At 45.4% G+C, this 11,387-nt stretch overlaps 1 protein-coding gene across 1 annotated transcript; it reads right to left on the reverse strand.

The window, feature by feature from the left end:
- Nucleotides 1-1,819: 1,819 nt before the first annotated feature.
- LOC132570123 (ribonuclease H-like) lies at nt 1,820-2,296 on the reverse strand. Its single transcript, XM_060236557.1, has one exon. It carries the CDS (start codon nt 2,294-2,296, stop codon nt 1,820-1,822), a length of 477 nt encoding a protein of 158 aa, XP_060092540.1.
- Nucleotides 2,297-11,387: the final 9,091 nt, after the last annotated feature.

An 11,387-nucleotide genomic window follows, 5' to 3' on the forward strand; every position in this document is an offset into this window, starting at 1 on the left:
CTTCTGAAGATAGCGGAAGATTGCAGCTGGAGAAGGTGATGGTCAGAGGAATCCAGCTGCCTCAAGAGAGGCAAGTTGGATCTGCTGGATGTTCAGGATGGAGGCAGAATCCATGTGTTGGAGCAATCGGTGTCTTCAGGCTGCCACTGGACCCAGAAGTGATGGAGGCGGGGCTCATCAATTGAACAAAGGATGGGACTGGGCTTTCATTGTTTCCACCAGCCTTGCAAAGACCAGTAGTGGGTACAGCCACTGGCAAAGTTAAAGATGGTTCAGTGGTCTCCGTCTGCTCTGCAGGAGTCATATCGAGGGATGAGCAGGAACCCTAGGTGAAGACTGTTGTGAAAACAGTTGCCAAAAACAGAGATCTGGTCAGGAATGTGAGTGAACTGGAAGGCAATCCAAGCCCCAGCGTCCGGAGTGGGGCAGAAATGTCTATAGAAGTAATAAAGTGGGAAGGCCAAGCACTGCTCTAATGGCGGCAAAAGAGGATCTTTAATCCATCCAGGGGTTCTGCACTCCAAAGTTCGTCTGCTTCTGGCTCCTGCCTGGCAGCTGCTAGGGGAGGCGGCTCTCCCCCGCCGTTGTCCAGTGAAGATGGTAGCGATGGTTGTGCTGCACCTTCAGGAGATCTGCTGTTGTCTGCAGGTCCTGGCTGGTCACCTTGACTCTCGCAGGGCTGGCCTGAGTCTTTGTCTGGACTCTTGACGCGTTTGACCCTGGTGTGATGGATCCAACCGTCAGGAGCTGTGGTCTTTACTGCACTGTCAGAGATCAGGAGGACCTTTCCAGTGCAGCTTCAGGGGCTCTTTCTCCCAGGCCTTGATCAGGACCCAGTCACCGGGCTGGAATGGATGTACAGGTCGGTCGTAGGGGAATGGCTGGGCTCCCTCAGTGGCTCTGTGAAGGGAAGTTAGACAAGAGTGCAAGGCATAGACATATTCGGCTAACATTTTATCCCCAATCTCAATGTTTATGAACCCTGCCCCTGGCTGTACCAATGGATAAGGATGCCCATATATTAATTCAAATGGCAACAGACCCAATCTACCCCGGGCTGCTACCCTGATGCACATGAGTGCGAGGGGGAGGAGCTCAGTCCATGTCAAAGAGGTTTCCATAGTTAGTTTGGTCAGAGCTGCCTTTAGAGTCCTGTTTAGGCATTCCACTTGGCCACTACTTTGTGGCCTCCAGGCGTTATGAACTTGCCACTGGATACCTAAGGCTAGCGCCACCTTCTGAATGAGCTCGCTAAGGAAGTGGGTCCCACGGTCTAAGTTTATGGCTGCAGGTAAACCAAACCTAGGTAATAGGTCATTAAGGAGGTATTTAGCGGCATTCCTTGCTGTGGGGGCTGTGCAAGGAAAGGCTTCAGGCCAACCTGTGAGCTGGTATACAAAGACCACTAAGTACTTGTATCTCCCAGATTGTGCCAGTTCGGTAAAGTCCACTTGTAAGGCCTCAAAGGGCCTCTTGACCCAAGATCTGGCTCCTGGGGAACAGCCTTTCCCTTCTTGGCATTCACTTGTTGGCAGATGATGCAGACATGAGCCTCTCGCTCAGCTTCTTGGTTTAGTCCGGTGGTGACGAAGGTGCGAGTCAGAGTCTGAGACATCACTGTTCCCCCATGGTGAGTAGCTTTGTGATACTTGCAGATAACAGTCCTCAGCAGGGAGTGGGGCAGCCAGATTCTTCTATGGGGTTGATGAGCCATCACTGCTCATCTTCTCGTGCTCCTTCTTGGATTGCCTTCTCCTTTTCCTGGTCAGAGTATGCGGGTTTGCCAGGCAATTCGTATGCAGGGATGCGTTGGGAGAGGCTATAGGGCACCTTCCTTGGCAGCAATGTCTACCCTATTATTTCCGCGAGCCTCTGGGGTGGTGAGTTTCTGATGACCCCTCACATGGATGACTGCAACTTCCTTGGGTAACAGTATGCTGTTTAGGATGGCCAGGACCCGGTCTTCATGTGCGATTGGTTTCCCGGTGGCAGTGAGGAAACCCCTTTCCTTCCAGAGGGGACTGAAGGCATGTAATACCCCAAAGGCATACTTGGAGTCTATGTAGATGTTAACACATTGCCCTTCAGCATGCTGGAGAGCTCTGTTGAGTGCGTGGAGCTCTCCTGCTTGGGCTGAGTAGGAGGAGGGTAGGGATCCTGCCTCCACTGTGTCATATTCTGCAGTTACAGCATAGCTGATTAATCTTTTCCCATCTCTCATGAAGCTGCTACCATCAATGAACAGTTCAAGCTCTGCATTAGGAATCGGGGTATCCAGAAGGTCCACCCTACTCATGGTGGCAGAATCAGTCACGTCCAAGCAGTCATGTTCCAGGTTCTCATCAGAGACAGGGAGCAGAGTTGCAGGACTTAGACGGTTGCAAGCTTTAAAGGTGATATCATCAGAACCAAACAAAAGGGCTTCATACTTGACTAGGCAGGAGCTGGTTAGCCACTTGGCCCCCCTTTGCAGGAGTAGGGAAGCCACAGAGTGGAGACAGTACACATGAATTGCATGCTTAAGAGTCAATTTTTAGGCTTCCTCAACAGCCATGGCTGTCGCTGCAATCGCTCGGATGCAGGCTGGCCAACCTTTTGCAGTTACGTCAAGCTGTTTTGACAAGTAGGCCACAGGTCTAACCTGCTGCCCTAGTCTGTTTGTGTGAGCACTGCACTCATGTGTCCTAGGCGCTCATGCACAAACAGTTGGAAGGGTTTTCTGAGATCGGGGAGTCCTAGGGCAGGAGCTGACATCAGGGCCCTCTTAACATTCTCCCAAGCATGTATTTCCTCAGGGGTCCAGATTAAAAACTCAGCATTTCTCTGTTAGGGCACTGAATTCTGGGATCCAACTGTGGCAGAAGCCTGCCATGCCGAGGAATGTCCTTAAAGCCATTTTGGTGTTAGGGAGGGGCAGTTAGATAGCCTCCTTCCTTTCATGTAAGAGTTCCTTCTGTCCTTTTGAAATCTGGAAGCCCAGATAGGTAACTGTTTGCTGGACTAGCTGTGCCTTATCTCTGGAGACCTTGTACCCCTGTTCTCCCAGAAAGTTGAGAAGAGAGATAGTGGCCTCCTGGACCAAATCCTGATCTGGACCAGTCAGTAAAAGATTGTCAACATACTGAAGTAAGGCCACCTCTCCCCTCTTTCCAGCCCAGGAGTGCAGACTCTGCACAAGGCAGTTCCCAAAGAGGCTTGGGGAATCTACAAACCCTTGTGGAGGACAGTCCATCTAAAGTGTGACTTAAGGCCAGTATTGGGGTCCGGCCAGTCAAAAGTGAAAAGATCCCGAGAGTCCAAGTCCAGAGGGATGCTGAAGAATGCATCCTTGAGAACTAGGACAGTAAACCATTCATGGTTCCCAGGGATGGTTGACAAGATTGTGTAAGGGTTGGGGACGATAGGGTGGGTACTCTCCACTACATTGTTTACTGCTCGAAGGTCTTGAACCAGGCGCCACTTTGTCTGGGCAGCATTCTTGGGCACAGCTAGTATCGGGGTATTGTAGGGTGAGGTGCACTCTTCCAATCTCTCCTCTAGGATCAGCTGTTCAATCACTGGTTTAAGTCTTGAGCGACCCTTTGCAGACAAAGGGTACTGATGGACTCTGACTGGAGCCTTTCCTGGCTTGAGAGTTATTTTCCCTGGAGGGACCCCTATGGCCAGGGCTGGTGGACCGACTTCTGCCCAGACAACAGGGTCAACTCCTGGGAGGGGGTCTGGCCTTGGGGACTTTGGGTATCCCTGCCTGTTGGCATCTGCTATCCTGAGAGCTGCCAGATAGTGTGGGACATTCTGAGTGGGGAGGCATAACTTAACTCCCTCTGAGTTAAAGTCCAAACTGGCCCTGAGATTGCATAACAGGTCCTGTCCTAGCAGGGCTATGGGGCAATCAGGGGTTAACAGAAAAGAATGTTCAAGGTGATGCCCATTCACTGACATCTCACATTCCTGGAGAAACCTTTGTCTCACTGGGCTCTCAGTAAAACCAGTCACTGAAGTGGTTTTTGAGGAGGTAGGCAGTCCAGGAGGAGCCTCAGGGAGGGATGAATAAGTTGCACCAGAATCCACAAGAGCAGTATAGACATGGTCCCCCACTCTCATCTTTATCAAGGGCTTGGCGAGTGGGGAGTCAGATAGTCCTTGCCCCTGACCTTCCTATTCTGAATCCAGTTGCTCACCAAGTGGCATCTGAGTAGCAGGTGCCTACTGAGGCTATGGGTGAGGAGGCAGGGCTTGGCCCTGTTGGGGGTGTGTTGGGCACTCCCTCTTTCAGTGCCCCTCCCCCTTACAGTATGCACATTAGTTGGGGCCCAAGGGGGGCGTAGCTTGCGTTCTGTGACCTTCCCTTGTCCCTGCTTGGCTGAAACTGTTGGGTTGGCCTGCCTCTGCCAGGGTGGTGGGTGACGCTGCACAGGTCCTGTTTCAAAACAGACTAACAGTGCAATCCTAAACAGAGTTATACACTTCAAAATTCAATGAATTCAATGGGCTTAGAATAGTGCAACTAGATAGAATTGAACTGCAAATTCAAAGCAAGCCAAAAAAAGCCCTTTAGCTAAACCAGTGTGGTATAGTGGTAAGAATGTCATACTAGGATCTGGGAGACTCAAGTTCAAATCCCCATTCTGCCATGAAAGCTGGGTGGCTCTGAGCTAGTCAAACACTGTCAGCATAAATTACTTCACAAGGTTGTTATGCAGATAAAATGGAGACGAGAATGATGTAAGCTGTTTAGGTCCCTATTCCAAAGAAAGGAGGGGCAGAGATGAAATAAATAGCCATATGAAACTGGTAGGAAAGGGCTCAAACAATGATACTTATGTGTCTCTAACTTCTTGGAAGATGAAGGGTAATATTAGAGACTATGTCATTGTTAACTACAGGGGCCAAAGGAATTCAAGCAGTTTTACTAATATTATGCAAATATTGTTGTGAACTTTGAAATATTCTGCAGTCAAAAAGCACAAGATCTGAGTATTGCCATCTTCCAAGGCATCCTCCTAAAGATACAAAGAAGGTAATGAACAAATTGGTGGAGGGAAAGTGACAGAATACATTACAAGAGACTCTGACCTCTAAAGTCTATAGAAGTAAAACTATGGAAAGCAAAAGCACGCCTTATTTGAATATATCCTTGAATTCTTTTAATCCCTTATGTCACTTTAAAGGGAATTGTTCTGCATCTGCTTGTGATTGAAGTCAAATAAAAAGCCATTGTGTGGTTTCCAATTCAAGCGATGTGTTGCACACCACTATTATGAAAGCAAATATAGCAATTTTTCAATTGACCTCAACTGACTAATAAACCTTATGATGATTCTAACATATGGATACAGAGAAACAGAGAGAAACATATATACACACATTTTTGTACATTTTTTTAACTGAGAGAATGCATATGGTCAGAAGCTTGATGTTCCCAAATCATCTTTAAACTTTAGACATGCTATCCTGAAAACCAACAAAAATTGCATTTAAAATGGTAACATATGTTTCTCTTTTACATTTGAACTACTGTTGTGAATCAAAAACCCTAAAAGAGCCTTCCAGGAATTGTTTATGTATTGACTTTATACAACAGGTATATTGTAATGGAGAAATGCTGGACTTCATTCTAGCAAATCTGTATGAACATGCCTGTGGATGATACAATTTAGGCTTGTAACATGTTCTGAATGGAAGTTAGATCCAAACTACAATACCATTTTTTGGAGAGGTTAGTTCAATTATTTTTTTTACCAAAAGGGGCAACCAGATAAAAGTGTGCTTGTCACACAGCCAGCACCTCCAGGAATACTGTCCCTGCTTGTATTTCTTTGCAATGACATACACACATGTGCTTGTCTGTCTTCTCCAGTTACGAGGTTAGCTCCTCATAGTCTCAATTTGTTCTTTCAAGAATAGCCTGTGGACTTTGAAAGGAAATTGTCTGTGTCTTTGGTCCCTAGGAGAATTTAGCAGGGGGAAGACTGGGGGAATAGAATCTGCTTTTCTGAATACATATATAACAAGTTCCCATTATCCCTGTATATGGTAGTGCAACCATTACTTATTTAGCATGTATTAGCAGGGCCAGCATGTCCTAGTAGGCTAGGTAGGAGGCTACCTAGGGCACTACCTGGCCTCAAGGGCAGCCAGTCAGTGCCCCTTCCTTGCATGCACCCCACCACCCCCAGTAACACTTCCCTGCTGTGCTCATCTTTGTTGCCTGCCTCGCTGCCTACCTGTGGGCGGGCAACAGTGGGGAAGGGACACTGGGGTTGATGGGGCAGTGCAGCAGCAGGTGCACTCACATGTGCTCAGAGCCAGGATCCAAGCACCTCCAAGTGTACTCACTGCTATGTTGACCCCTTTCTGGGCCTATGCTTCCAAGCAGAAACACAAATCTGTGAAGGCTGAGTGGGCATAGTGTGGCAGCGGGTGCACTCAGAGGCACTGGGTGCCATGCTGCCTGATGCCACGGTGTTTGCCCTTGCCCTTGCAAGGGAGGGCCTGGAGGTTTAGGGTGCCAGAAAGCCTGGTACCTGGCCTGTGTATCAGTAATGCCTTTGAATCAGTATTTCCTTCGAAGGAAATAGGATATTGTTGCAATATGCAATGTCTATCATGCATGGACAACAAAAGTGACAAGAACATCCTGGAGGGGACAGCATAGGGGACTCCTAGTTGGCATAGTGAGATCAGGGACTCACAACTATTTTTAAACAGTTTCCTTCCTGTCTCCTGATTAGCTCAAGAAGAGTTCTTTTTCCTGCTCCTAATGAGAATTGTTCGTTACTGACTTCCTCCTAGCTAGTTAGACAAGTAAACTTCTTTTTCATCTCTCCTCTTTTTTACAAAGTTTGTTCTCTTCTTAATAAATTGACTTAATTTTTTAAACAGCTTATACTCACTTTTGCAGCATTATCTACACCTTTTTAACAGATAGAATGAAGTTGGCATTTTCAGAGCAGATTAATTGCTGCTTTTCCTCACAGCCTTGATTACAAACACCTCATGGTATTGTATTGATCCCACACCCTTTTTGAAAGTAACAACAAAGGTATGAACCACATGCTGCATCTTGGGTTGGAAGGCTTTAACTATGTAGCTAAGATTTACATGGTACTAAAGATCTCAAAAATTGAAAATTTGAAATATAGATGAACTTTTTTCTAGCCACACATTCTTCTTAACCATCTGTGGTTTGAGAGGGGCAGGAATTTATCCAGCTTTCTGTTTATAAAAAGGTATATATAAATGTGTGATTTCCAGTTCTTTGAGGACAACACTGATTTCTCAAGACCTCTGTAAGGTAATCATGGAATGGGGTTATCCATTCTTCTTCTGCAGTTTGAATGAATCTGGCAAATGAGTGGACTAAGAACAGCCGAAATAATAAAAAGGGATTTGTAATGTTAATTTTTAATGTTGCATTGAATTCAAATGCCTACTGAATTATTTTGTATAGGCTCCAAGCTGCTATTCTAGCTCTTGGCAGTGCACAGAACTATTCCCTCACTCCTTCATGCTGCTTTGTTTCCTACAAATCTGCTGACAACATCTTTACAAATGTCTCTAAAGGAAACAAAACAGCAAGGCTGAAAAGTTAAACTCCTTTAAAACTAGGCTTTCAAACATATGCCAAAAATGGCGTGTGGGGAGATGGCCCATTGAAGTCTGGTTCCAACACAGAAAAATTATTTTTTAAGCTAGGAGGGTAAAAGAGACAAAGGCTTTAATATAAGATTGGGAGCAAAGGGATGTCACAGAACTACACTGGCAACACCCTACACTGAAGCTGAATACTCTATATTGTAACATAAATTACGCCTCCCAAGAATCACAAGCAATTCCAAAGAAAGATAAATCTTTTCCCTTATCCCTCCCTGTAGGAATCCGGATAAAGTAAAAATATAATAAAGCACATTAAGAAGTGTGTGGCTAAGAAGCAGTAATGAACTGATTAATTGCATGAGGGTGCCAGTTTCATCCAGTTGATGGACTCTATCTTCTATATTTGTGTAGGTGCACAACTATGACACATACCCAACCATCAATACACTGAAGGTAATCAAAGTTTCCCCACATTTCCCTCCATTCCTATAGTGTCTTCTGACCTCTGGAAAGCTCATTCTTGGAGTTGTATGATAGATGAACAGCCATTAAGGTTGGTTGGCTGGAGTAAGGAAGAACAAGAGGATGAAATTGACCCTCTTCTTCAGTACAGCTGCATTTGTGGAAGAGGAAAGATGAACAATTCTGCACCTTGCCTTTTTCACTCTATTTCCCTCAGCCTTCATAGGTTACCTTGTAAATGTTCCCGTCCCCCCAAATGCCAGAAGGGCTGCAGGAACAGAAACAAATACAGGAAAACTCTGACCAGATCCAAAATAGCTTGTATAGCTGTGAAGAATAGACAAAGGTCCTACCCCTTGCTTTAAAAACACCAATCCCCTTTTGTGGTGTTTGGTGTTTGAACAGAGCAGTTAGCAGCCAATCAGGATCACTAGAGGGGTTTGAGGGCCAGGTGGGAGAGGGGAGCAAGAAAGAAAAAGCTCTTACACTATCAGATCAGGGAGACAGGGTCTAAACCTTCAGCAAAACAAAAGCTGTAAAATCCTTTTACCCCTTGGTCATCCAGGGACCCCACTGCCTCCTTAGCTGGTTTCCTATTTCTAATGTATTTGAAGAAATTTTTATTGTTGGTTTCTATTGTTTTTTTTGTAATATGCGCCTCATAATCCCTTTTCACCTGCCTGATCACAGTCTTGCATTTGATTTGCCACAGCCTGTGTTCCCTTTTATTAACCTCACTTGGACTAGCTTTCCACCGCTTAAAGGAATCCTTCTTACCTTTTACAACTTCCATTACTTTCTTTGTTTACCATGCAGGCTTTTTTTATACCTATTTGTGCCTTTCCTGACTTGTGGTATAATTTTTTTCTGAGCTTCTAGGATTTTAGTTTTAAATAGCTTCCAAGCTTCCCCAAGGGTTTTGACTCTATTTGCCTTTCCTTTCAGTTTCCTCTTCACATGCCTCCTCATGTCAGAGAATTTACCACTTTTAAAGTTAAAAGTGGTTGTGTTGGTCTTTTGGGGCAACTCTCTATTTATACCAATGGTGAAATAACACTATGGTCACTGCTCCCAAGTGGTACAACAACTTTTACATCTCTCACCAGGTCTTGGGCATTTTTTGTTGTTGTTCAGTTGCACAGACAAGTCCAACTCTTTGCGACCCCATGGACAAAGTCACACCAGACCCTCCTGTCTCCCACCATCCTCCGAAGCATTACTTAGGCATTGGGCATTACTTAGGACCAAATCCAGGATTGCCCCACTCCTGGTAGGTTCTGTGACCATCTGCTCCATAGCACAGTCATTGAGAGTGTCTAGAAACTCAATCTGTTTCTCCCAACCAGAATACATATTGACCCAATCAATCTGCAGGTAGTTAAAATCACCTATTATGACACAGTTTTTATGTTTAGCCACTATCTTTTTCATCATATTATAATCGTCCTCTATCTTTTGATCCAGTGGGCAATAACAAACTCGTATAGTTAAATTTCCTTTTGGGCCCACTATTTCGACCCAAAGTATTTGAACATATGAACATATGAAGCTGCCTTATACTGAATCAGACACTTGGTCCATCAAAGTCAGTATTGTCTTCTCAGACTGGCAGCGGCTCTCCAGGGTCTCAAGCTGAGGTTTTTCACACCAATTTGCCTGGACCCTTTCTATTTCTAGAAGGGAATCTAATTCTCTGACTTTCTCAATCTTACTGGACTGTATACTCTCTCTGACATACAGAGCCACCCCACCTCCAACCCTTCACTCCCTATTCTTCCGATATAATTTATATCCAGGAATCAACTCGTCCCACTGATTCTCCTCATTCCTCCTAGTTTCTGAAATGCCCACAATGTCTATGTTTTCCCCCAGCACTAAGCATTCCTACTCCCCGATTTTACCTCAGACACTTCTAGCATTTGTATACAAACATCTATAATTTCCTAGGCAAATTAGGCCCACAACCTTCCTCCTGCTGCCTTGAGACTTTGGCAGACACTCCATACTGTTTGTCACCATCTCAGTGGACAACTCTAATCCATTGCCTGGTGGAAAAGTAACAGCTAACCCTTCAGCTCTTTGAAATGAGTCCTCCCGAACCAGAGACATTTCATCTCATGTCAGCTTTCCCCCAAGATTCAGTTTAAAAACTGCTCTGCCACCTTCTAGGATTGTAGTTTTAAATAGCCTCCAAGCTTCCCCAAGCGTTTTGACTATATCTACCTTTCCTTTCAGTTTCCTCTTTACATGCCTCCTCATCTCAGAGAATTTACCCCTTTTAAAGTTAAACGCGGTTGTGCCGGTCTTTTGGGGGCAACTCTCTATATATACAAATGGTGAGATCAATAACGTTATGGTCACTGCTCCCAAGTGGTGTGATCACTTTTGCAACTCTCACCAAGTCTTGGGTATTACTTAGGACCAAATCCAGGATCGCCCCACCCCTGGTAGGTTCTGAGACCATCTGCTCTATAGCACAGTCATTGAGAGCATCAAGAAACTCAATCTCTTTCTCTCGACCTGAACACATATTGACCCAATCAATCTGTGGGTAGTTAAAATCACCTATTACGTTTAGCTGCTATCTTTAATCCTTACATCATATTATAATCATCCTCTATCTTTTGATTTGGTGGGCAATAACAAACTCCTGTAGTTAAATTTCCTTTGAGGCCCTCTATTTCAACCCAAAGCATTTTTAGAAGGGAATCTAATTCTCTGACTTTAGTCTTACTGGACTGTATACCCTCTCTAACATACAGAGCCACCCCACCTCCAACCCTTCCCTCCCTTTCCTTCCAATATAATTTATATCCAGGAATCACCGTGTCCCACTGATTCGCCTCATTTGATTTTTGATTTTAAGCGCCAGCAACCTGGTTCCGTCTGGGGACAAGTGGAGACCGTCTCTTTTGTACAGCTCCCGCTTGTTCCGGAAAGCATCCCAGTGCCTAATAAACTTAAACCCTTCCTCCTTACACCATCCTCTCATCCACACATTGAGATTTCTAATTTGTGCCTGTCTCTCCTGCCCTGCAAATGGAACAGGTAGCACTTCTGAGAAGGCTACCTTGGAGGTCCTGGCCTTAAGTTTCCCGCCTAGCAGCCTAAATTTTTCCTCCAGGACCTCACGACTGCATTTCCCCACATCATTGGTGCCAACATGCACCACGACCACTGGCTCCTCCCCAGCACTGTCTATCAGCCTATCTACTACACGCGTAATGTCCACTACCTTCGCACCAGGCAGGTAAGTCACCATATGGTCAGTACGTGGTTTTGCCACCCAGCTGTCTACTTGCCTAAGGATTGAATCACCAACTACC

Source organism: Heteronotia binoei, chromosome 4 (genome assembly GCF_032191835.1).
Source record: "Heteronotia binoei isolate CCM8104 ecotype False Entrance Well chromosome 4, APGP_CSIRO_Hbin_v1, whole genome shotgun sequence".
Taxonomy (NCBI): Eukaryota; Metazoa; Chordata; class Lepidosauria; order Squamata; family Gekkonidae; genus Heteronotia; species Heteronotia binoei.

Bases quoted from the DNA above. Each gene is read 5' to 3' on its own strand.
- LOC132570123 (XM_060236557.1), bottom strand. From the start codon at position 2,296: ATGAGTAGGGTGGACCTTCTGGATACCCCGATTCCTAATGCAGAGCTT.